The sequence below is a fragment of the Syngnathus acus genome, chromosome 1 (genome assembly GCF_901709675.1).
Source record: "Syngnathus acus chromosome 1, fSynAcu1.2, whole genome shotgun sequence".
Lineage (NCBI taxonomy): Eukaryota > Metazoa > Chordata > Actinopteri > Syngnathiformes > Syngnathidae > Syngnathus > Syngnathus acus.
In genome coordinates, this window is record NC_051087.1 from 7,265,317 (window position 1) to 7,292,815 (window position 27,499).

Genomic DNA, 27,499 nt, shown 5'->3' on the forward strand with positions numbered 1-27,499 from the left:
ACCACGTGGTAAACGTTTGAACTAGGTTTGGGACACTAAATCGTTTGAATTTTAATGTTTAAACAATTTGGAATCAGCCAAATATTTTCAAGCATTTCAATTTATTAACCTACTATATAAATATATTGGCCGAAACCAGATCCTACCTCAGAGTTCGGTTTATTCTGCATTAAAGTAGCATCTGCTTGCTCCCTAGCTATTATTCCTCATTATCAAAGTTGGCTTTTGTGCAACACGCTTTTACCATGCACTCATCATTAAAGTTAAATGTTTAGGGACTCATTTATTGCTTTCACAAATTGATATTGCAGTGTTTAACTTATTTTGTCAATTGTGTGGCCATTAAAGAGGACATATTGTAGACAATTGGCTTTTTAATGGCTTGTATACAAACAGTTTGGTCTCTCGAAAGCGATGGGCAGACACTGACCCGAGTAAATACAAATGGTGCTTTTACCTCACTTTCAGACTCCGTGCTGTTTAAGTAGCGGTTCACCTAGTTGCAGTGCCCCAGGTCCACCCCTTGTTGTCTTGGTGATCAAAGAAGACTATACGTGATCAGAAATTTTGGAGCGCATTAGAAAGTATGGGTATGTCTTATCCAATTTAAAATTAATTCTTATTCATCAGTACAAGTGTGGTAGGCATGTGTTGTGAATCTGAAGGTGATGTTTTCATGTATAATCAACTTGTGTGCAGAGTACAAACATTCCTATGTGTTTATTAGTAGCATATATTGTGTCTAAAGAAAATCAGATAAATTATGTGTGGTGCAGGCACTGGAGACCAACATTAATGTATTTGTATGTCAGCAAATAAAAACATATTTTTCAATATCTCCCCTTTGAGAAGAAGAAACTGCATTGCAACACGCACTTAAATGTTGAATAATACTAGATTTGTAGGGCCAGATAGATTTATGAAATACAATATTATGGAACTAGAAACATTTGATCAATAGCATTCACTGCGGAGTAATAGCATGGTAAAAAAAAAATGGGAACAGCCAAGCTGGGATTTAGAAAAGAAGAACATTTCTGTCATCGATCAGATCCCGAGCATCTCTGATGCTGGTATGCTCATGGGGCAACACAGACAGTATGTGATCTTTTTGGTTTGTTACTATTGACATTCTTGTTTTGTATCTGCTATTATGTACGTCGCTTACCATAATCATCTGCTGATGCACTATGGAAGTAATACCATTTCTGCTGTCTGTTTCACTCGTGTTGAAATGGGTATTACTTTTAATCATACTTGCTTTAGTAGGAACCTTCAGAGAGCTCAAGCTACTAAATGAGAAATTTCACTCAGGCTCAAATTCAAGCCGTTGCTGCATTTTCTCTTTTAACTAGACTCTAATTATCCATGCTATACTCATGGTGGCGCGCTGAAAAAAAAATCTGTTTGCCAAATTACCGTGCTAATTTTTTTCATCTCTTTTTCATCTGTGACGAGAGGATTGAGAGCAATTTAAGACCCATCCATGAAAATGAATGAAAGCTATAAATTACACTTTAATTTAGCAGCAGGTGATTGATCATGAGAAATGGGATTTTGTTGACTCTCTTATGCGGATGTGCTTGCTAAAGATAGCATTGTGATGCATATTACTTCACTGTTGCTGTGCTACATGCACTAAATACTACATGCAATGAATTTCTTCTATAACTGACTAGGATGCTGGCTTGCATCATGTCATTAGCAAGGTGTAGGTAAGGAAGCTAGTTTGTATGAGGGCCTCACACTTGACTGGTTTTCCGTCTGCAATACTTTTGTTTTATTCCAAAGTAATTCAAGGTTGTGTGTTTTTGTTGAAATAATTATAAGGAGTGCTGTGAATAAGTATTTGGCCCTCTTCTGGTTTCATTTTTTTTCTCTCCATAATCATCAAACTTCAATTTCAGCTCAGTTAGAAGGGGGTAACATGATTACGTTTACAAGCTGAGATAGTCGGGTTAGAAAATAGTTAACAGTTAATCGGAATTTTAAAAACTAGATTAAGGTCTTCATCAAGATTCTGAGCGCGTTTACGTGGACTTTAAAAACTGGAATACTGCCAATATTCCGATTTTAAAAGGGTTATTGACTGCATGTAAACGTAGTCACAGTTGCCCATCGTCAATCAAGAAACATCTAGTCAAATGGCCTACCCCAGAAGTGAGCGCCCTTAAAAAGGTCAAGCAGTAAAATGAACCGGAGGTAATAAAATGTTAGTGTAACAGTACTTTTCAACAGGATTACATTTACATAGTTAAAATAAATCAGCACCTATCTCAAACAGCTCCAATAAAACTCCAACATCATAATGTTCTACAGGGCTCACAAATTTAGACACATGAAGAGACACATTAAATGGATGCATCCTGTTTGTCAAGTCACAGATGCAGGTTCCGTTCTGATATTTCTTCACTTTGTCAATGTCAGCAGTTATTAGCATCCACATATTAGTTTGGAAATATGTTTTTCTTTACATGTTAAGCTAGAACCGAAGAGCCCTTTTAGACAATATTTCTGGGATGTGTGCGTGTGTGCGTTTGTGTGTGTTGTGATGGGATCGGCCCTGTGAACTTCATCTTTTGTCAGCCACACAGAAGCTCAAGGCCATAAGTCGATATCAAAGAGAGAAGTGAATGATGTATTCTCCCCACACACCTATCACTTTTGTGCTTCGGGGCTCAAATGTAAACAAGTATCATATTTTATTCAAGCTGATGGGTCGGAATGACGGGGGCTGCAAGAAAAGGACAAAAATTTGAGAATTTGAATGAAACATTACTGTACCACGCAATTCTAGCACTAATGTAATCATATTATTAAGTGAAATAAATTGACCTGATGACACTTTTTTTTTTTTTGCCATTTTGCTTAAATATTGAATGCATGGCTGTCTTTCATGCATTATTAATGGGTGATCTGTTTAATCATTATTTATGTCTTGAAGAGTAAAACAAACAAAAAGCAGAGAATAAAGCATGTTACAACATGCAAGATCTGCACATGACCATTGATCTAAGAGCTCTCCACGGTTGGTCCCTACAGAGCGGCATTGATTTATTTATCCCCTCAGAATAGCCTCAATACCTATGTTGAAATACATTCACAGCATACAAATTCATCGTGCAAGTTTCCGATACAATTCAAAGTTAATTGATTAGGCTGATATTTAAGGTACCATTTTAGATTGCAGTAATTGCTGTAAGGAATGCGATCAGATGTTTTATAGCGTTGTCCTCTTCATGTTTGGGCAATCTCAGCAATGGTGCACATTATTCTCTCAGCCAATTAATGGTTGTGGGTGTAGTAGGTGGGAATCAATAGTATTTTATAGACTTGTACATGTTACAAATATTGGTTAGTGGATTCTGTTGTTAACATAATCGTTTAAAGAGCCCATTAAATGAGAAGTATATGTTTATTTTATAGAAACGGAAATGCATGAGAAGCATTTGAAATGTAATATTGTAAATCCTCCCCGGCATTTCCATACAAACATATGCAGGTCTCTCATGTGCAGTATTTGTGTGTAACTTACAATGTTACTGGATAAATATTGATTGTGGACATTAGTAATCTGTGTAGATCACAATAATCATGTTCAGGTACTAGCTTGGCTTATCTTTGTTTGACAAGCTCTTAGTTTAGCTCAGCACAAATCATATTACATTTCAGAAACATGGCGAAAAAAACATTTGTATGATGAAATTACTTCTACATTGATATGCTCATTGAAACTCTTCGTGAAAAGAAAGCAAGCACAATTGGATTGTTTTGAGTTGTTAATTGAGTTGTTAAGTAGTTTCCCATGGTCACTGAGCCACACAGTGGGGTTGTTCTGTTCTGCAAAAGTATCACGTTGATTTTAGCTTGCACTTGGCTGATTTTTGCACATTGTTCATTTATAACACTTGACACCTGGGGGCCAGATACGGCCCGCCACATCATTTTATGTGGCCCGCGAAGACAAATTGTGCATCAAATTCGTGTGTCATTACTAGAATTGCAAATTGTCTTCACTTTTAATAATATATATTTTTAAAATATTTGACCAGTTTATCCTCGTCTGATTTGAAAACGAGTTATTTGTCAGTTTGTTTTGTCGCTTTTACTGTATATAATGAGGTGCTCATACATTTATTGGGGTTGACAGTCATAATGGCCCTCTGAAAGAAGCCATGACTACAATGCGGCCCGTGAAAAAAATGAGTTTGACACCCCTGATATATAATATTAATATCTTACTATTTTAGTTGTGCTTTTAATATTACAATCAATGCAAATTGTTTCCTGTTAGCTAGCTTATATGGTATTAAACTTTACATTTCATAGAAGCATAATTCTGGGCCCACAGCTATAGAGGCTGGGATAAATATGGCTTCGTAAATCATATGCATGCACCATAGGGTGTCTTTTTTTGTTGACAACCTGTGTCAGTCTAGCTTTATGCTTGCTGTGTGTTTCTCATTAACACGCAACCACAATTCCCTTGTCTTGTGCCTGCTCCCACTGTGACACAATAACAGCACTGATAGAACATTTGAATGTCTGACTTGACTGTAAGTCCAACATTCATTCTGGAGCCAGCTGAATGGCAGCTCCCATCTGTATTTATACGTGCCCTGTTTAGACTTTAATTAGTCAAGTCGAGCACAGTGCCAAGCCACCGCCAACCTCGTGCAGCGAGGCGCAAAACTTGAATCATCTTGGATTCTCGACGGATGTTGAAATGTTTGATGAAACAATCTGGCTAGTGCCTATTAGAGAGATTCTATCAAAGGGGTTGATCCACAACATAAAGGAGGAAATATTCTTCAGAACAAGGCATATTTCCATGATTTATTTCGCAACCTTAGTATGAATCCACTGTACTAATCTTCCCTCCATTGTTGTTGTTCATTCATAAAGTTGCTTCCCAAGTGACATTGGGTAAAGGCTAATGGTGTCATTAAACCCCATTCTTCCTTAAAACAGCCTTGGGTTAAGATTGGCTTTCTATCTCAGCATCACTTTGCCCACAAAGGGACCTCAAAGGATGTTTGAATTATGATCAAAATTCAAGAATGTTTTTTTTTTTCCCCGTCCTTGAACTCACCTCCATATGATAATCTAAGATAAATAAAACAAAACCACCAAACCAAAACCAGTGTTCACTTGACCCTCAGCAATTGTAGACATGCTAAATCCTATAGCTGGTTGCACATGTCTATTTCAAGACAACATTACAGTAATCATCGCTGTCCTGAATTTATTCAAGAGTAATGGGTGGTGTTCAGATAAATGTGATGACTCATTAAAAAAAAAAAACAGCTGATGGAAATTTTAATGGTTTTGAAGCAGTGACTTTAAAAATGGTGGTAAAATTTACAATCCACTCCAATCTACTGAAATTATCACATTGCCTGCTTGATCTTCTTTGCTCAAGACATTGCATGATATGCTGGTTGCTACTATGCCCAAAATATGAAAGCTTAAGGCACGAAGCTGGCAAGATGTGATCTAAGTGACAGTGACTACTGGTCACATGATCAACATCACTTGGCTAGTCTGTTGTGGTGGCAGATTTTACATATTTACTTGTTAGCTACACAAGTAATTACAAACTTGTATTTACTTGCAAGCTTTTTGAATTCGCCACCACACGAATATTTTGCCGTCTCAAAAGCAGCTAACACTTAGGCTCTTACCTTTATGATTTGTTTGTGAGGTTTTTTTTTGGTCATTTTTTGCAATCCAAATGTTTTTCCTTGCCAAGTGGCCTTCCACAAACCTCTGCACTGCTGCAAGTGACGGTGCAAATATCAGGCATATGCAGAAAAAAGGAGGTCTGCAGGTTTACCATTGCATTTGCTCTAGATCCTCAAGGCTTGAAATGTGGGTGGGACTGTCAAGAAATGTTATCGCTAGCAAAAATTATGCCCATGAAAGTTTGATGGGGGTTCACATAACATAAATTGTTTCGGTCAGTGCCATCGCCTACCTACACTGAACTTGGAATGGGATGCAGAGATGTGTTGTTTGTGGGCATGTGTGTGCAAGTCTTTTTTTTTAGATGCATTCATAGCAAAATAAGACCTGGTTTATTCATCCCTTTTGTTTTGCCTCTTTTGTTATTAAGCAGTCACAGACAATCTTCTAGCATAGCTTGAATAAAAAATGGTGAACTCTTTTGGGCGGGGAAGAGAAAATACAAATTAATTCACTTTACTTATAAGTTTGTCTTAAGTAGGTCAACTAAAGCTTACACTGTCAGTCTAGTAAGTGTGCCATTCTCATCATCTATGATAGGATTATGTTAAATATACATATTCTTTTGCTCATTTGTGGTGAAAGGTAATTGTCATACACATAGCAAATTAAAACTACGGCTTTATTGCTTCCCCATTTCGCAAAGGTTGCTAAGAGAAGATAACGCTACCCTCTGTGAAGATAACATATTAAAAGTATGTTGTTGTCCAGTCTTCTGCGAGCATGGGTTTCTGGGAAGGGCACCACAAAGACCTTTTGATGACGCTGGAAATGCTGTCAAGCGCCAGTGGTTTAGATGATGAATTGTTCTTTTAATCATGACCGATGCTTCCCGTTTTCCACCAAACCTCAAGACAATGGTGCCCAGTGTTGCGGTGTGACCGGGACGTAGACTAGATAATAGGAAGTGATGTATTGAATATAAAGCCTAGCAGTATGTTCACCCGTCCTCTGTGACATCTATTCTGAGGTCAGAATCATACAAAGTTTCCCCCAAATGGGTACATTTAGAATTTAACCCTAGGCACCAGAAGGCGGCATACTCAGTAGGTCAGTTACTCCGTCTCCATTGACTGGATGTATTTATGTTCACTAATGCAAATGATTACGTCGTGGTGTGTGGAATTTCCCTCCATCAATTCTTCAAACTTGTTAAAATCACATCATACACGCTTATTAAAAGGATCGCCGTGTTTTGTAGCATACATTTAAACCAATGCGTAACCCGATATTTCTCATTATAAAACATCAAGGGTGATTCTAGGACATACCTGTTATGTATTTGTGTTATTGGTTTGCTTACTTAATAATCCTATTTGGATTTAGGATGTGGTTGATTTTGCTCGATTATTGGTTGTGTGTCTTTTTTTTTTTAATATGGCTCATCCTATTTGGATTAGGATGTGGTTGATTTTGCTTGATTATTGGGTTTTTTTCCGTGGGGGTTTCGTTCTGTCTAAAAAGTGGAAGCGACTGGGATGACCTATTTGAGGAGAGGTGATAACTCAGACAGATAGCTGGAGATTACCCAGGGATCAAGAGGCTCAGTGGCCTCTCAAACAACAATAACTGGAGAGCATATCCCATCTCTCCACCCCCTACCGAGGCCCTTATGGCAGGACTTCACCAAAACACTCCAGCACTCGCTCAGCAAAGCATATTTGTCATATGGACTCCTTGTTTTCTATTTAATGGACACAATAATTCCCCAAAGGGTCATGTGGGGCAAAAAACAGTCTAACCTCATTTTCAGATTTTGAGACGATAACATTTTTCTGTTGGAGAGCTTTTGTAACAAAGTGCTTATTTTGATGTGGGATTATTGTTTACGTGGCATACTAAAAGTGTCTGAAAGCCTTTTTCTTAGCAGCACAAACTCAGAAAAAAGCTTTGCTAGGTGATTACGTCTGAACCCTGGAAATTTCCGTGAATTATGTGACGCACATGTTTAAATGACATGGGCTAACTATTCATGATTAATGGATATGTCTCCTCCACAAGTCTCACTGAGTGTGGGAAGTGTTGTTGTGCAGTTTGTTGTGCTTGTGAAAGAAACATCCTCACTGATTACTTTGTATTTTGTTTCATTCTGGGAAATGAAATGTTTACTTTAGATATGTTTGTTCATGTTTTTCAACATATTATTCAAAGGGGAACGTCTTCAAGCTTAACGTTTACCTTAATATTCAATTTTAATATGTAATGTTAATATAAAATAGAAGCCAGTTCCATGGCATCTATTGAAGGGTGGGGGTTTGATGTAGTTCCATGCACACTGTAAATTGTGAAGGGGGAAGGTAAGGTGCTCTCGGCGCTACTCATTCTGGGGACCATCTGGTTCTATTGGATTTTGGCATTGTACACTCTCTATCCTCCAAACCTTTAACTCTCAGTCCCTGTTGTTTTGTTCCCACATACAATGATTATAACTTTAGTATACAAATACCACATAGAACATTGGTTTAATCAGTGGTTATTGCATTGCACAGATAAATATAAAACAGTGAAAATTTCCATGTCCCTTCATTAGTGCCGTCCACACTTACCATGACTCGCTAAGAACGTAAAAAGATACAAAATGATTTGTCATTGGTATAGGCCATGCCCTGAACAATTAGAAACATCACCCAAAGTGAAGACTGTGATCATCAAATGAAGACGAGCTGTAGGATTTCGAAAATAAATTAAAGATGAAGAAAGTTTCTATTTTTTGTCATTTAACTTTCCTCTTTTCATTTCTAGTTAGTTTGCTATTGTACACTATAATGGAAAACTGCACAGGAGGTATGGCTACTTGCTAACTTTTACCATCTATTTATTTATTTTTTTTACACAAAAGCAACAGCTCTAAAACCTTGAATCACATGGATGCCAATTTTGGAGCATTAACTGGACAAAATACATTCTCATCAAACATCCTACCTTTGTCATAGAGTACCCATGGGCTTCATTAGTGCCAGCATTAAAACAACAATCCTCATTCCCATTCCCACTCCCACACACTGTTTCCAAAGACCATCAACAGAGGAGGAAACAACACTAGCCCGAAGGGTGCATGCATATGATTTTGAATGTAACAGTAGGAAGTCTAACTCTGATTTAATTTAACTGCAGCATGTTTGTAGGGCACTAGCACTCTTTGAGTTTGTGCAGTTGCACAAGTCTAGCAATTCCACTAAAGCATGTTGATTGGTTTTGAATGAGTGATTCAGACACTCCATAACTCTAGCAATTTGGTCTTTGCAGTATGTTGCCCTGTTTAAATCGATGGAAAGTTTTTTTTTTTTTTTAATGTACATATACATATTAACCGTATTTGAGTCTTTGTTGGGTTAACAAACACAGACTATTTTATTGAAACCATTTTTTTCTTGCTTGTATACACTGCGATTGACCGCTGAGCATAGCCGGCATTCTGTGCATGGTCCAGTCTTCACGGCTGACTTACCTGGCACCCTAACAGCATTAGATTCACAAAAGAAGACAAAGCCAGAGGGAGGCGGAGACCAGTGGGAAAATAACATACATCAATTCATAAAAGCGCTCTATGCGAATTTAAGGGAACAAAATAATTGTTTAAAAAACACACAAGTAAAATTAGATGAGAAGATGCCCTATCAAGTTTCTGTATGCATGTACCAAACAAATGTTTGCATTTATCTAGTCACATCTGAGATTAAAAAAGAAAAACTGAAAATAATTATAATTTTTTTTTTTGTCAGTCCATTATTACCATAAGGAATCAGTAAACACAAGTAGATGGATGGATATCCCAAAAGTGTTTACGTTTCATCAGCATCCAACAATTCTGAGAGCAACTTCAAAGTAAAGTTTGGAAAAGTTTATTTTTGTCACACTCCTGGGACATGTATTTGATGCCGACTTAACAAGTACCAAGGCAATCTTCTTTTTAACACTATGCTATCTATAGAGCTGTACACCTATCCCTTTATATGAACCACTCATTGCCGCTTGTACCGGTTAGCAAATGGCTAAAAGGACATGTTGGTAGCTCAAGTAAAACATTTTCCTAACTCAATTAGGTGCCACGCCCAAAATCCCACCTCTGTGAACTTTAACAACCAATTCTTCCTCCACACTCTGGTTTATAATAAATCCTACCTCTTTTGATCCCATTGCTCCCAAACCAAATCACATTAACTGGATTAAAATACTTTTACATACATATAAAGTTGTGTCACCGGCATTGGGTGGAGGAAGGATGACTTTTCAGTGCCCCTCAAGTAATGATCAACATTTACTAATACATTATCAAAGAGGGAAAGCCTTTTTTTTTTTTTAGATTACGCAATAATTTGCAAAAATAACACTGACCTGTGTGGACTAACCGGTAGTTAACAAATGAAATTTACCAAATTGTGACAAAAGTCTAATTTTGATCTCTATACTGTTTTTGATGTTGTTCTTGGTTGTGGGTTCGTTTGTAATCGAGGAAGGGCTCTTGTTCTGAACAGTGGTTTTAATGTAAACGATATAACCTACATTGACATGCACATTTTTATTTGTCGTTTTCCATTGCAGTGACCTTTCGCACTGTGCCATTTGTATAACTTTTCTAGAAGTGTCGTCTCAATTTGCCTTTCTAGAGATATTTTAACTTTATAAAAGGCAGGATGAGTGGGATCCCAGAATCTCCATAGCCTATTCAGTATTCCACCGATGTTTGATCCCGACCTTACTGTTGCGTGTCCTTGGTGCATGCAGAACGCAGTAAATGCTTTTTTTGGGGGGTAGGGTGGGATTGCATGCTCCAGAACATTTTAATGTACCTTGTCATTCTTAGCACACTATCAGTAAGCCCCACAGCAGGAGCTCAGAGCAACCATTTCTATTATGAGATTGATTGAATTACTGCTGCTCAAGTTGACACTTAATGGATTACGATGGTCAGAATGGTTATAACAAATGAGGCAGATCTGTGTAAAGACACTTTAATCCTCTTTCTTTTTACATGGCCAGAAAATATTCATTTTAAATGTTTATGTTGCTAATCTACTTATGGAGTTTAACCTACTCAAAATAAGGTCTAATAAACAAAACATGATGATTTTACACACACACACACACACACACACACACACACACACACACGCACACGCACACGCACACGCACACGCACACGCACACGCACACGCACACGCACACACACACACACACACACATATCTTCAAGTCTATGAAACCCAACGATAGCAAGAGTTTTGCCTTGCTGTTTTTGTTTTCAAACTCCTATATGATTTTTATCTGTTTTCATTTCCTTCAACATGGTTTTCTTAGCCCCTAGTACTGTATTGTGCTCTGTATGTGTGATTATATCCTCGGACTACTGCAGAAGGAGGTTAGATGGTTGAGATACTTTATTGTGTTGAATGGGCATCTATAGTACATGTACAGTTTGAATGAACTACTGTAATTTCCTGTGCTCTTCAACATTTTGGGTTTAGTTTGGATTCTCTATCATTTTCAGTACATGTTCAAACTTCCAATCGTATATTGTGTTAATAGGATGACATTCTTTTTTTTTTCCATTCAATATCTTTTGCTAGATGATCAATGGTTTGTTTTATTCCAGAAATATACATATTTAGAACTCATGCTAACAAACTCTACTTTTTTTTTTTTACATTGGCCCTGGATCACTGTCTCAAAAATGACAGGTAAGTGCATATATTTCAATTTCACTAGATTCTAATATAGCCCCCCCCTCGTGAAAATCTTTACCGAAACGCGCTTACTGGAGTACATATTGCACCCAGGATGCATTTAAGCACGGTGCTTTGGTAAACAGTAAACACAGTTTTCTCCGTTGACACTTGGAGAATGGAGCAGTCCTATTTATGCAGCCAATCTCATTTGCTGCTCCAGATGCCAATCTGCCCTCTCAGACTGAGGAGAGAGGCAGCAGAGAGTGGGGAGAAAAGCATTTATTCACCCTGACACTGATCAGATAAACAGGAAATGATAAATGCTGTCTCTTTTTATTTCCTTTAACCTGGGTTAACTTTTTGCTCAAATCGGAAGCCCTACAGTTTTTGCTCTGCTGCCTTTGAAATATGTAATCAAAGCATCTCTGCGTTTCAGTGCGTATGAGGCGTTGTGGTTACAAATAGGGCTGAGTGATGCAGTTGTCATGGTGATTCATTTAGCAAAATGATGCATAAGAAGGGCTTATGGGAACATGCTTTTCAAAATATTATTTTTATTCTCGGTTCAAGTGTTGTAAAATGGGGACATTCATATTTCATATTGATTTCATTCATATTCAAATTAAGTTGAATATTGAATACGTATTTGAAAATTACACATTTATAGCTGTTAAAACACTTTGCTTTTGCCCAATACGGTAGTTCCCTTGCCGTGTCGATTTCTGCTAATTATAATTCTTTTTGGGGGGAAATGACTAGAAAGGATGCCCAGTAACCCTGATGCAACACATAAAATAAAAATTCATGTAAATATTGAAATGCATATGCATACAATGCAGTGAATATGGGATTCCCTTCATTTCATACAATGGCCACACTTGTATTTATTGGCAAATGACACAAGAAAGTGGCATGTTGCAGATCTTTAATTAATCTATTATGTGCTGAAATGACTAGGATTCTTATACGTTGTTGAAAAAGAACAACTAAAGTTGTGAATGTTTTAGTAACAAATGTAAAACATCTATTTGACTCCAAATCTGGCCAGCATATGAATACATTTTGTCTTAAACACAACAACAAACACTTATGGCTTAAACTTCCTGAGGGGCTAATATAAATATCAAAACAGTGTAGATTTGTGTGTATGGGTAAAATTAGGTAAAAAAAAAAATCCTCAGTTCAGTCCTGGGTAAAGCTTTTTAAATCAGACACCGTAATACTCTAAATATTAGGAACTGACCCACATGTGCTCTTAGACTGGTTACATGGAGTCCCAGATGTAGACCCAGCTGTTGCCACGTATTATCTGACTGACTGACCCTGATGTTTTATTTCAAGAGTGAGGCAAAGCATTAGCAAAAATCAACATAGCCTTTACTAAAACCAAACACCTCACGTATAATAATGACCATGAAAATAATACCAATAATGATGACCATTAATTTGAAGTGCTTTTATCTTCATCTGGTTCCATCTAATGAGTATTCAGCTTCCCAGCTTGTCCCCATTCTCCAAACACTTTCACCTCCTCAGGGGCAGCCACGGTTCTTTCTACCTACTGTGCCATATGTACGTAAGAATAATGACTCCTCTGTCATTATTATTTATTCAGTGGCACCCATACTGCATGTAAATGAACGGGTCGCTATAGGCTGCCCCGAGAATTATCCCAGGTAATGAATATAATTAAAGTGCCCCGTTGGACTCTTGTCTGTTTTAATACATTTAATATTCCGACAGTTTGCTGCTTTTATAGGAGAGGGTGACTCGTCGTGCTAGAACTAGATGTATGCAGATTTACTTATCCCGAACCCCTGCAATGTTTGACGTGTAGTTTTTTTACCGTATTTTTTTGAATGAATACACAGTATGCATGAGTGTATTGAAACAAATGGCTCTACTTGTACTTGTAGTAATAGCGTGCTAAAAAGTAGCTGACATTTAGAGGGGAGTGTACAATGGGAAAACTGGTTTGAAATGGCTTTTTGGTTCAAATACAGCACTGTTCGTTAATAGTGTGGTGATCCTGATTATAACCCCACCTGTTATAAAAGAAGCAGTGCAAAGCCGCCCACGCATTGCCATTCGTCATCACCGTCTCCTTGCAGCCTACTGCAGTACATGCCACCCATGATTTAGCTCTGCATCTAGTTATGAGGGGGTGTTAAATGTTTATTATGCAGCACAGCCCTCGCACCAATGACACGGCAGAATGTTGCTCAATCAATACTCCTCACAGGAAGCTAGGTTAATTTGTTTTTTCAAGGATTTCGTTTTTGTGTCAATGTGTTTGCTGCAAGGCATTTTTTAAAGGTCTGTCGGTGGAGTGACGTTTTGTCATAATCCAACACGTTATGAAAAAAAAAAAAAGCCATTGTCCCTTCTGGCTCATTAAATACTCACGACTGGTCGGCGGATCTAGCTGTCAAAATATGATATGCTAGTCTGTGTTTAGAGGCTGGTTGGATCTATTGGATGAACAATTCCAATTTCAGTGTTTGCAGCTATTTCGGGCCCAATTGTGGATTTTTATATCCACACCAAAGCAACATTTAATTTAAATCCTACGTATTGTAGAGGTGTGTTATGTTGAAACATGAAAGGCTTATACTGTAGATGATAACTTATAAATGACTCTTAGTATGCCATTTTTTACACAGTGACCTAGAGACCTCTTTTTTTAATGTTGCAGTCTTTCAGTTTCAACACAACTTCGCACAAACATCTTAAGACAGACTTAACTCGCTATTTCAGCTTGTAAGTGGTTGTATTGTTTAGGGTCTTAGAAATGTAATGATTGACCTTTTACCTGATGTTCACACTCAAGAGAATGTTCCTCTTTGTGCGCTTCACAACATTTCATGTTTGGATCGCTGTGACCTTTACGCTTTGTATCAGTAGTTGCATACCATTGTAAACGTGCAACATTATTGACCTACATCACACTATTTCTCAGTTTGTTTTGCATGTGTGTGCAGTTCGCATGTGCTCAATTGTGCACATGTAAAGGTATAAATGGGCTATACGTCATGCAGCTGGGCTCATAACACTGAACATGAGGAAAAAAAGCAGACTATGTCGTGTGTCAGACAGGCATCACACCATGTTATGGCAGGCCGGCAGCTTCTCATGAACTTTGGACTTCGGGACCTCACTGTTACAGTGAGAGTCCCATTGGAGACAATAAGAAATTGCAACTAGACCGATGCCCTGGAGCAAGTCACCATCTCGTTCTTCTACTTCCCCCAATGCTCACAATGTGCCATTGTGGGATTAAATAATCATACAATAAAGTCAGTCAGTCAGTCAGTTTCCTACCATCAAGTAACCTCGACTACAGAATCGGTACTGTGCTCAAATTTGACTTTATTGTCTCTTGACCATTATTTATCTAGTTCGCCAGCAGATATCTGATCCAGGCATAGGTAAAGTAGATATAATCTAATGTCAGTTGAATGAATTATGTCTCCCCCCCTCCATGTGCAGCTATTATTGTCAGAGAGAAACAGTGAGAGACGGGGTGAAAGGAAAGGAGAAAGTATAGGTGAGCAGGAATGGAGATAAGTTGAAAGTAGTTTAATGTCAGCCCTTAGGACTCTAAGCTTTTAAAATATTCAGTTGTTCTCCGTAACCTTTCGTTCTTGTCGCTTAGTTAAGAAAAAAGTCAACCGAAATCAATGGTGATGCCACCATTGGCCTCAATGCCAGACACCATCCAATATTTAAATAAATGAAGCTTCACACTCTTAAGATTCATCAGTCGCATGTCACGCAGACAGTGACGCACCTTGAAGGACAGTTAAGGACAAAATTGCTTGACAGATATGATGATGAGAGAAGAATTTGAATCTATTTCCTCGTCCTTATACCCCATTGTACACGCAACGTTTTGCATTTGCAGGGTATCAGCTCATGATTAACAGCCATTTGGAGTCTTCAATTGGGTCAAATATGAACTGGATCATAAATCTCACAAGGCAACTAATAACCATTATCCTCCCTTGATACATGTTCACTGATAAATTACCTCAAAGTTGAATAGTTCACCCCCTCAACATGAGTAGCGATTGATGTCGGTTAAAAAGTTTGAATATTTTTTTTCAACATTAGATTTGACTATCCTCAAGTCCTTTTCCTTCAATTATTGTTATTATTCGTTTAGGCCATGTACCGGTGCCTTCATATATAGCATGTGGACATACATATTGTTCGGAAATGGACTTCCCTTTAGATATAAATGATTGTGTAGGGGCGCATAGTGAAATCTTTATAATGTCGGACAATTATTGAAGGACAATGGTAACAGTATCCCTTCAACTATTATTAGAATATAATAGAATGCCCTTTATTGTCATTTTACAATGCAATTGTATAACGAAATTGGAGAGCTTCTCCCTTTTCAGTGCAAATAAGTATGAAGAAAAATAAATTCTAACAATAAACATTACAAAAGTAGAAAGAATTAAAGTAATATTATCTTATTTACATTATATACAATGTGGCTATTTATATTAATATGAATGAGGTATGTACAGGAAGTAAATAATTATATTTTGTCCAATAAGTTTTGATAGCTTGCAATTTAGTTTTGTCCATCCACAGAAAGCCATAAAATTCGGCCATAAATCCCATTTGGGTATGACAACCTATTCAATGATGGCTACATAGCCTAGTAAAAGTAAAGTGATTGGATACTGCCATGTCCCCATTGGCCCTATTTCAACCAAAGTTCATGTGTCACCTTTCTCCTTTATTAGAAACATTGTCTTGAGTGAATTCTGAGAACATGTTTGTTTTTTTGTTTTTTTATTCCTGCTGAATTACACTTTGTAAACATAATTTTAATTTATATCAAAATAACACAAAATGATGCTGCATTTTTTTTTTCCCTCCACAAAATTCATTGCAGTCGTTGTATGCGTCCACTGCTGTGGAATTTGAGTCATAATCTCGTGTACAATTGGCAAAAGGCATCAACACTCTGTGAATATATGCACACTAGAGAGCAGTCTGTTCCCTCTTTCTGCAGTCGCCGACATCCTCCAGCTCCATTTTACAGTCCCCACCTCCGCCCACAAAATTCAGCAGCTCTTGTTAAAAGACAGGAAACAAAACATCTGTACACAACACCAAAAAAAGTATATATATACCTATATATGTATATACACATGAAAATGTGTACAACAAACATTTTACATAACACGAAAACACAGATAATTGAATGTTCAAGTCTCCCTTGAAGCTGATGGGTTGCTCTATTTTAGTGATTTAAATCCGCATTTGAAATATAAATATGTCCGCTTTAGATGGTAGTTGGTCTCTCTGTGCTTGATTCAGTGACGTCACCGGGAAAGCCAAAAAAGTAAGAAACGAGGAGTGACGTAAATTTTTGAAATGTTTGACATTCTGCTTTCTTTACTTGTATGGTGCACACATATTATATGGAAGTGTGCCAACTGATCAGAATGTAATGGCTTGATCAAGTTATTTTAGAGCAAAAGACGGTCAAATCACACTGCTTGTGAAACATAAAGCAACACACGTGACTTTAAAGAGATAGAGTAAAATGTAGATCATGGACATTACATTTGAGAAGCAAATCTCTCTCTGCCACTTTCATATCTTCTAGTTGGTTAGCTAGTTTTGCTGTTGTTTTTTTGGTTGAAGGATACTCAGACGTATTGCTTGCCCAGCATTGTTGTCATCCGTCCTTTCTGATAAGCGTCTCGCATACAAATGATTTCACTGTGAATAGCAATTCATTTATTTAAGCTTTTTTTAGTTTACAAAAGAACTATCTTCATCAGTTTTATCCACAGTGGCGCTTCTTTTAACATTTGTACACTCTTTACAGTTTTAATCCAACTTAAATATATTTTGTTTGACCCTGGTCAAATATTCTTAACCATAATACAAATATTTTTTTCATTGTGTGTGCGTGTAGTGTGTTTGTGTGTGTGTGTGTGTGTGTGTGTGTTTGTGTGTGTCCACAGCTTAATTACATGTCCTGTAGTAGAGAGACACATTAAAGCTAAAATATCCATCAGTCATGGAAAAAAAACAAAGAATGTGCGCAGCTTCTAATATATTTCTGTCAGTGTTGCTAGTACATCAACAGTTCCAAATGTCAGGAGCCCATTTTGCGTCGTACCCTCAAATCAGTGAAGAGACAGCAGGAAATCCACAGCAAAACGATCAGCTGCATGAAGCAAACTCATTCCATATCACAGTGAGAAGCTGCATAAAATGTGGCCAAAATATACATTTTATCCTTCCTTTCCAGCATATTAAAAAAAATAGCTGATAGTCAATCAGGATGACATCGTGCTGTCAATCCCGGGTTACACCTCGCATTCCCGAGAAGGTTGCTGTTGGCAAGTACAGGAGCCATATTCATTTATGATTACCAGAGCTCCCTCAATATGGTTGGGCTTATAGTCAACATAGTACTCCGGTGTAGAAATCGTAGCCATCTGCTGCATGTTTTGCTTCTGCTTCTGTTTACGACGCTGACTGCTGAAGCACTGCCTTAATTGTCTTATTCCGGCTGGAAAGCACTTCCATGACACATACAACATGAGTACAATGATGAGGAAGGAAAAGATGAGTGCCATTGTGCCAGTCACAACCTTGTGGATCTGCATGGTACTCTCCAGGTCGTCATGTCCCACTGTGACAGTGAAAGAACTGGTGACCACTTCACCGCCCTCACCATCGTAAGGGTTGGGTGTAAAGGGGCCAAGGAACACAGAGCCACCTTGGACCAGGTCTCTTGTGGAGGCATACAGACCCGCTGACGTAACTTCCAGTGGGGGATCGTCGCAGAGCTGAAAAGCATAGACGGCATCCAAGACATCCTCGCCTTGTGCGGTGTCTGGGCTTGAACACAGCAGTGAATTGTCACGTTGCCCTCGAAAGGCACTCAACCAAGAGGCCAAGGCACAAACGTTACGGCCGCACTCCCAGTCGTTCCCTCCCAGGGTGATGCTGTTCAGGGAGGACCATGAATCCAAAATGCGCTGATCCACAGAAGTCAGCCGATTGGAGTCTAGCATCAATACCTTGAGGTTGGGTGCACTCTCAAAAACATGTGGCTCGATGTACTCAATTTCATTGGCAGACAAGTCAATCTTATCCAAGAAATGCCATGTCCATTCCAGGGTGTTGACAACAATGGTTGCGCGATTGTTGTGCATATACAGGGTACGTAATGAGATCAGGCGAGGGAAATGGGCAAGGTTGACTTTAACCAGCTCGTTGTGCTCAAGATGCAACTCTGTCAACTTGAAGAGTCCGGCAAAGGAGTTCCGTGCCAGACTTTGCAGTTGGTTGTATCCCAAGTCGAGAAACTGCATGCTCCGGCAGTCTTGGAAAATCCGTACTGGCACAAATTTGAGAGCGTTGTAGCGCAAATGCAGATTGGTGAGCTTTCGAAGGCCGTGAAACAAGTCAGGCTCGAGGGCCTGCAGCCTGTTGTAGGAGACGTCCAGGATGCGCAAATTTGGGAGGGGCCTAAAGGTACCATTTGGCAGAGTCTCAATCCGGTTGCTGCTCAGGTCTAATTCCTTGACCCGCCTTAGCTTGTCAAACGCAGCCTCCTCGACAATGTCAATGTTGTTGTGGTCAAGGTAGAGCCAGGTGAGCTGCGACAAGCCGGCCAGTTGTCCTTCACGTAGTTCAGTCAGGTTGTTCTCTCTCATGGACAAGCCCATGGCACTGCTCAGATTTTGGGGAATGTCTGTGAGGTTCAAGCCCTCACAGTACAGCAGCTTGCTGTCGCAGCGGCACAGTCTGGGGCAAACCCCCTCCGCCATGGGAACCATTCTTAAAAAAATGCCCAATGAAAACAGAATCAACCCAGGGGGCTTCTTCACTGGCCACTTTAAATACAGTCCAATTAAAAGGAAATCCATCAGCATAAATATCCAGGGATTTTACCAAGCAAATGTCCATTCACTCTGGATATTGTTTGTCCACCTATCACATCATATGTAGCACATCATATTTGAGTTATTTATTCGGTTTACTCCCCCCTTCTAAGTATTTAAGATTAACACAGGATTAGTTGTTTTCTCATTTAGTCAGCTAAGAAAATCCTTGTCCGGAATGCGAAAGATAAAGTCTCTTGCTTTATGATATAGATCAAATGGTGGGTGGAGAGAAGAGATGAAAAAATTTCCTCATGGAGCGATCTTATCTGAGAAGATTCCTACTCACCCCTATCCAAAAGCTGACAATCTCCATTCAGCGTCTCGCTTTGTGCCCCGACACTAATTATGTGTGGATCTAAAAAGGACCCCACTGTGGTACAAATTCACCATCACCCCCTCCCTTCTCTCCTTTCAGTGGACACCAGATCCTTGGCAGGCTTACAATGTCTTAGTTCTCTTCAAGTGAAAGAGACAGAAAGAGAAGGAATCCAAGTGGGGAGATGGTAGAAAGCACAAGTTCCCCAGTCTGCATGCATGAGCTCTGTCTCCTCAGCTCCTCCGCAGTCCCCTGCTGCAATGATCATGAGAGTACATTCTTTTAAATATCGTTCTCTTTTCTCCTCCCCTGCTTGCTTAAGTTTCAGCAGGTCTGCCAGGATATATATTATCGCCCATCTCTGGAAACAGTCATTAACTTCTAAGGTTTAAATCCGTCCAAGCGGTTAATCATGCTTTCAGTGATCGATGGTGGCGAGAAAATAAATAAATGCAATCAAGAGGTGAACCCAGTTCACTCTTTTCTCACGTGACAATATTCCATGTCAGTTGCTCATCTCGGTAAAAAAAAAAAAAAAGAAAAGACGGGGGAAAAAAAAAGCATCCACCTCTTGCATCCCCAGCGGCATGCAGGTTTCACTCTCTTCCCTCTTCTCCGGGTGATTTTTCAGCCGACTGGAAGAGGGTGCTGAAGGTTAGTGCTGGTAGGCAAGCAGGGGCGGTAAATATGGAAGGCAAAGGAGCGCGCAATCCCTCGCAGCAGACCGGTACACTGACAGTGCATGCAGAAACACAGACTGTTCACTGAGTGTCGTAAGCCACTCAGAAATCCGAGGGCTCTCTCTCTCTCGCACTCTCTCTCTCTCGGGCACTCTCTCTCACTCAGGCACTCTCTCTTTCTATCTCTTCCTCTGTCTCTCTCTCTTTCTCTCTGCTTTGATTGCTCATTCACTTGGTCATGCTGTTCCCCTCCTCTTCTTCTTCCTCTCGCTTCTTACCTCCTTGCCGTTCTTTTGCTGCCCAATACATTTACATCTTCCAAATGAGCTGGGTTTAAACCAAGCACTTAAATGAAATTCATTCTCCCTCTCCCTCCCTCCCTCCCTCTCTCTCTCTCTCTCTCTCTCTCTCTCTCTCTCTCTCTCTCTCTCTCTCTCTCTCTCTCTCTCTCTCTCTCTCTCTCTGGCTCTCTCGCTGTCTCGCTCTCTCTCTCTCTCTCTCTCTCTCTCTCCCCCTCTCCCTGTCTGTCTCTCTGCCTCCTTCTATATATCTCATATTGTGCCAAATAATGTCTGCTTTTTTTTACCTCACCGTGAAGGAACAGCTTATAAATTCACAGTTGTGAAGTAACATTCATCCAGGGAATGGAAGTTAAGCCTTATTTAACTTCAGCACCTTTACCAGCAAACAATTTCCAAGTGTAATTGAATAGATCAGATGAATAGAAATCTGGATTAAAAAAAAAAGATAAATCATTCCCTAATATCTTCATTATAAGGGGATACACGCGTTGATATATAAATACTGTTATTAATAATATTACATACGTATGCATCATCTTTTAAGTGAGTGAGTTGGTCAGAACGTTTTTTTTTATTCCATAGCTAGAGTAAAATAAAGCTTTGTCTGCTTAATCAACAAATCCCATCGTCTTGCATTTTCCGTCATTGTCAATTAGGTCCAGACTATCCACTTTGCATACGGATCTGAGAGGTTGCCAAATATTATTAGTAGAAAGCCAGATACTTGTTCTCCAGACGTCCGATGACTTCTCTTGACACCCACATTGGCTTGTTGTCATTCACCGATTAATTAGGCGATGATCTTTTGCAAAGATTTCCATTGCTTGTGTCAGTATGTTTTTTCGCACTTGACCTTTTGTGCTCAATGAGTTCATTTTACTTAGAGACGGCGCGACATGTCATTCGCTAAATAGAACATGTCAGACTTGAGTCATATAATGGATAATGTGTCTCTCTCTGCTACTTTTAATGTAGTTGGATATCAATACACGAACCCAGACTTTCAACAATAGTCTCATAAGTCATCTTGTAATTTTGCTATACTCTATGAGTGGACACAGACACCATAAAGAAAATACCATATTTTGCAAACTCCAGTTCATTCTGGTAGCTTGTACTTTGAGGTTGTGGTGTATTGTTAGGCTGAATGCATTTGAGTGATCACTTAAATAAACACCACCCCAGCCAAACCCCCCTCCCACCCCTAAAATCTGCCTCTATGATTACAAGCCCATTATTGAAATCATTTATTGAATCAGTTTGACTGTTGAGCCCAACAAAACAATGTGGATGATGACTAATTGGCCCATCCATTTCAGAGATAATGTCGATGGGCTGCTGGGAAAGGATTGTGGTGGCGATATTTGTACAAGTGTGGCTGTCAGTGATGTTGGATGAGATGGTTGTGTGTACACAAGGGACCACAACCTTCAGCAGATTGAGGTTTCTTGCAGTGGAAAAAAGGCTGACACGAGTCGGTGTATTCACTATAGTGTTTGACTTGTATTATTTACACAATCTTTCTATAAATAAGTGTGTAGTAGGCGGCAATCTTCTCACTGGATCTGTGGATTAGAGTGCAATACATCCATCCTTTCATTTTCTCTAGCACTTGTCGTCATCCAGGTCGTGGGTTCGCTGGCTCCAATTTAAAACCCTAACTTCCGAACTGTTCAATGGACTATTTGGTCACACGCACTGCAGTGCTAAACCAACAAGTATACTTACAGTGGTTAGTGTTGCAGTTGCGACAATGCAAGTAGTTTGAAAGAGGTTATTTGACAGGAGGAAGATAGTTGATGCAGTGATGCATATTTTGCCTCTACACGCACCATCAGTGTTCCAGAACAGACACATCATAGATCCATCAACATAACTTTGAGAAATTGACAGACGCACACATGAAATAAACTGAGCAATGAGATATTTGTACCATTAAAAGAAGAACAATAGTTTATTCTGAGAAGCATTCGGCGTGATATTTATATGCATTGCATTCTTGAAAAAGCAGACACTAATTTTCAGCGGAAAGTTCACAGAGAGTTCACCCAGCTAAATACTCATTGGTCCTGCTCACTGGAATGTGTGCATGAATAGTGAGTCACAGCGAGATTTGATGGCCTTCTGAATGGCTTCATGCCACGGTATGTCCAAGGCAAGGTGATCCCCTAGAGACAGAAGAAGCAGAAGGTGATTTAGCCATGTCACAACACAGTGCAGTCAGACTCTGAGTGTCAAACATCCTTTCCAAACTAAAACAAGAGTAGACTTCTACACCTGCCAGTATTTTTAGCCAGATTGTTGTTATCTCAGAATGGCACATTTGTCCTAAGTACAGTCAAGATAAAGCAAGTATCAAACACATTGAGTCATCACCCTGGTTTACTTACAATTTGTAAAAAAAACAAAAACAATTATTGTATGAGTAATGTGTTCCAGCTGACATCATCAGCCACCCCACAGATAATAGACAGAGGCACATGAAATAAAACATCATCTCTGGAATACTTTACAATACTGAATTAGATAAAATTAGAATTAGGTGCTGTGTGACCCAATGCGTAGGTCACGTGATGCAACAGAGTAGTTGGTGCCCACATGGCCTTAAGGGTGCTATTCTATATAGTAAAATTTAAAGCTTGGTTTACTCTATCATCTGACTTCCTAGATGACCAAACACTGTTGCGTGACTTTACTTTTTCTGCCAACTAACTTTATTTCATGCTCTTCAGTGACCTAAAAATTCACCCGGAAGCCAGCAAGGCTATTTTTTAACTTTGCCGTCTAAAAAAAGCATTGTCTTTTTATTTTTATTTTTTTTTTTTTTTGCATGACTGCTTTGGCTCATTGCCTCAGCATGAACAGAAGCATTCACATATCCAATACACTGTTGAAGAGCAGATTTGAGTCTGTGATGTAAAATCTTGCAATTCTTGAAGATTTTCACTTCTCAATAATTAGGGTTCCTTGTATGAGGCAAGTCTCCAAGCCTTGGATTATGAATAGGATGGAGGCAGATGAATACGTAGTTCAAGGATGGCTTGTGTTTCATGTTTAGCACACTAAACCCTTCATCTTGAAAGTTTGAAATGACTCCATCTTTTAATTGAATCCCCATCAAAACGTTAGCATCAAAGTAAAATTAGCAGCGCCATGCATTTATATTTGATGGAGGTACTTCAATAGTCCATAAAAATGTGGTCAAAACAAAACAATGTAACTGATTTGTAATGTACTTACACAAAGATGAGCAGTGTTGAGAATGAATGGATGTTAAAAATACATGTAAAATTCACTTTCAATTATCCATCCATCCATCCATTTTCTGAACCGCTTAGTCCCCACGGGGGTCACGGGAGTGCCGGAGCCTATCCCAGCCGTCATCGGGTAGTAGGCGGGGGACACCCTGAACCGGTTGCCAGCCAATCGCAGGGCACACAGAGACAAACAACCATTTGCACTCGCACTCACACCTAGGGACAATTTGGAGTCTTCAATCGGCCTACCAAGCATGTTTTTGGGATGTGGGAGGAAACCGGAGTGCCCGGAGAAAACCCACGCGGGACCGGGGAGAACATGCAAACTCCACACAGGGAGGGCCGGAGGTGGAATCGAACCCGCACCCTCCTAACTGTGAGGCGGACGTGCTACCCAGTGCGCCACCGAGCCGCCTCACTTTCAATTAGTTCCTTTTAAAACCCTTTAACACGTCTGCATTTGTGGAATATGTGATTCAAAATAGCCAAAGAAAAATTACAGCATACCTCAAGTTAATATTACAGCCAAAGTCATTTGCTGACATATTACATTTGCAATGTCAAAATGTTTAGATGACAAGATCCCATGGATTTTGTCCGATGCGGCAGTGGATAACCATGAAAAACAGTTGTTATCACATCATGAAGCTACTAGGATTCAAAACTGCATCCTTGATTAAAAAAGCAGACTGCTGTCTCTGGCAGTAGACAATGGAAGGTAAATCCTCTGACAAGAGAACAAAATCCACAAGCTGTCCTTGTGCTAGTGGGTGCGTATATCTTCCCTTTTGCTCAGTGTTTCAACATTTGACTTATTCCCTCATAGTGTGAGGCCCCTCAAATACAAATAACCCATTTAATCTCCAGAAGATGCAAGAATGTTGAACTCAATGCTTAGCCCAAGTCATGTTTTGTGGTCATTTGGATACAATGAGAATGATTTGTTCAATGTGAGGCACACTTGGATGAACATAGTGTGAACCATACGCCACCCTCTTTCTCACACTGAATCTAACATTTTGCAATTGTTTCATCATCCAACATTAAAAAGGAACAATCCACTGCCTAAAAAAAGTACTTGTGTTTTGTATGATTTCTGACTTGTATCAGAACAGAATAGACTTCAACATAGAATCAAATCAACAAATGCTTCTCCGACTTTGTCCATGACCCAGCATGAGTACTGTGTCTGGTTAAGAATGGCGGATTTTGTAAATATTAAATATGTTCTGCCATTGCAGACATTTTGTGTGGCCGCATTACATGCCAAAGCATGTCTAGACCCACTAAATTATGTAGGTTATGGAAAATTATCTGCAGCAGGCACATAATTGAATAGGCTAATCGTCACTAGGTACATTATATTTTGTCGTTTCATACACAAATAGCTGATTGAGCAGACCAGTGCGGCCTTTGTCTGATTGTGATCCTATCAGTGTTCATTTTGATTTAGTTTGGTAGTTAATATTCAAATGTAGACTGATTCATATGTCTTCCCGAAGGCCCGCATTTGTATTGTTTCATAACAGTTTGATAAATGGCACCCACTAGTTTCAAGGTCGTAATCTGCATATTGTTTTGGGGAAATGAGGAGTCTCTCTGACCGTTGTCGGTGTGCATTTTTAAGTAATAAGATGGAGATTCCCGTGTTTTGCATTGAACAACACCTACTGCATGATACACTACTGCCAAAACAAAGTAGAAGAAGTCGTAGAAGTCATGGCAACTAATATGTGACAAGTGTCAACAAAGATTTACAGTATCAAAATACCAGGACCAGGATTCTTTGACCGGGACCTTTGGCTACTATGCGACGTGTGATACTAGTTAAGGTACGAAATTTAAATTAAACAAAAAAACAGGGTGCGTTCAGAACACACACTGCTTCACTTTCAACGTTCAGAAAGTGTGTGCCAGAGCGCACGCTGGGCACTCCAACTTGGGACTCAGTACAGATGCAAACAGTACAAGCTGCTGATTGGTTTAGAACCAAGAATGCCTCCAGAAATTAATAGAGGGCGCACGCTCTTCCTCTCCGAACACACCTACTCTGAGTGCTGTTAAGGCGTCAGAGTGAATTTCCGAACTCACCCCAGGGAATGGTGATACAGTAAATGAGTTCCATGCTCTGAGTCTATCTCACAGGTGGCCATTATATTTTTGGTTTGCCCTTACTTGATCTCATCAATAGCAAATAGGCTTTTTGTAGGTAGACAAAGGATAGATATTAGGGCGGCGTTGGCCATGATAATTCTACTGCATCAGGCTTTGAGGAACATGTGCCTTGTATCATTACAGAAAGAGCACTCGGGATTCAAGTATGTTGCCATTTTTGCACATAATGTCTGACTCCGTGTTGGGCACCGTATACGCAATGTGCGAGAGTCATCTTGTTGTAATTTGCATGTTTCTGTTTGATAACATATTGGTGGCTGCTTGACTGGAGGATGATTTCCCTAAATAATCCCTGATTAGAGCCACCTCATCTCATCGCCCACTAGTATGAGCAGCTTGACTCGTCATTATACCGGCTTACAGAAATACATATTTTCCCGAAGCCTGCATGATCCCCGACAACCATCACCTTTACTTTGGATGCTTGAGTATGCACATTTTTTTGTTGCACGGTGTAGTGAAGTAAAAAAAACACGTACTGGTGTTATACAGAAGCCTGTTCTTTTTTTTTTATGATGGTATTACATTTTTTTTGGGAGGTGACATGTTGGAGAAATGTAATGGAACTGAAGTGTGTCTGAAAAGCTTGTTTTCCTGTCACTCGGTTCAGGTTAGTGGAGCTGCACTTGCTTAAAATTGTGCACTTGACACAGTTTGGTTAAGAGCTCAAACAGTAAGCTCATTTTGACAGTTTAGAACGGTGAGTGCAAAGAAACCAACAGGCAAGTTGGCATCAGGGGTGAACTAAGTTTCTATTTCTTAGTTTCTAATTTTATTTTATGTGCGCATTTCTTACGCTCTGCATTATTTTTATGTTTGACACAGTGGAACTACCACTGTTGGCATCTTGCATCCCAAATGCCACAGTTCATATGTCAAAAATGGCTGAGTCATTAATTAATTGTCATTGTTTAATAACAGTGGTTAACTTAAAGGTTAAAATGTTGCTTGTCTGTACAATATGATGGTGACAGTTTGACTATGGAATTGCTTATTCCAAATGTCCTTTAGCAACATTTTATAACTAGAATCAGTTTAAATCTGACCAGTGTCATGGAACAGTCTGTTGATGACTTTGAAGATTCCAAGGAATATATTACTTTTTTTTTTTTTTTTTTTGCTTTTGTTGTTTATCCACAACGCATAATTTATTTCAGCACTGAACATTTTCAGTTCACGTCTTGGCTGCATGCTTCATGAATACCACAAATAATTTATTAGGCAAAAAATGTGCCTCATTTTCTCCCATAGCTTGATTGTGCTATTTTAAGTTTGGAGTCAGAAAAGCCTGTGAATAGCAATATTTGAGAAGTGCAGAGATCACGAGTCAACAGACAATAATAGGTCAGTTATTAAGGTTTCTGACCCTCTGCTACCAAAACGTCACTACTAATACTTTCTTGTGCCCCTGCCTGTCTTCAAAAA

At 39.2% G+C, this 27,499-nt stretch overlaps 2 protein-coding genes across 4 annotated transcripts in view; one reads left to right on the forward strand and one right to left on the reverse strand.

Annotated features, from left to right (window-relative positions):
• ctnna2 (catenin (cadherin-associated protein), alpha 2) overlaps positions 1 to 27,499 on the forward strand; it is a 148,022-nt gene that overhangs the window by 55,867 nt on the left and 64,656 nt on the right. Inside the window, exon 1 of one of the 3 annotated variants that reach the window (XM_037246379.1) lies at positions 17,525 to 17,530. The exons of the other annotated variants lie outside the window; for them this stretch is intronic. The gene's annotated coding sequence lies outside the window, so the exon portion shown is untranslated. Of the gene's footprint in view, positions 1 to 17,524; positions 17,531 to 27,499 lie in introns of those variants that run through there. 3 annotated transcript variants of the gene reach the window in all.
• On the reverse strand, positions 16,215 to 20,749 carry lrrtm1 (leucine rich repeat transmembrane neuronal 1). The gene has a single exon (XM_037246491.1). The coding sequence runs from the start codon at positions 19,330 to 19,332 to the stop codon at positions 17,755 to 17,757; it is 1,578 nt and encodes a 525-aa protein (XP_037102386.1). The 5' UTR covers positions 19,333 to 20,749; the 3' UTR covers positions 16,215 to 17,754.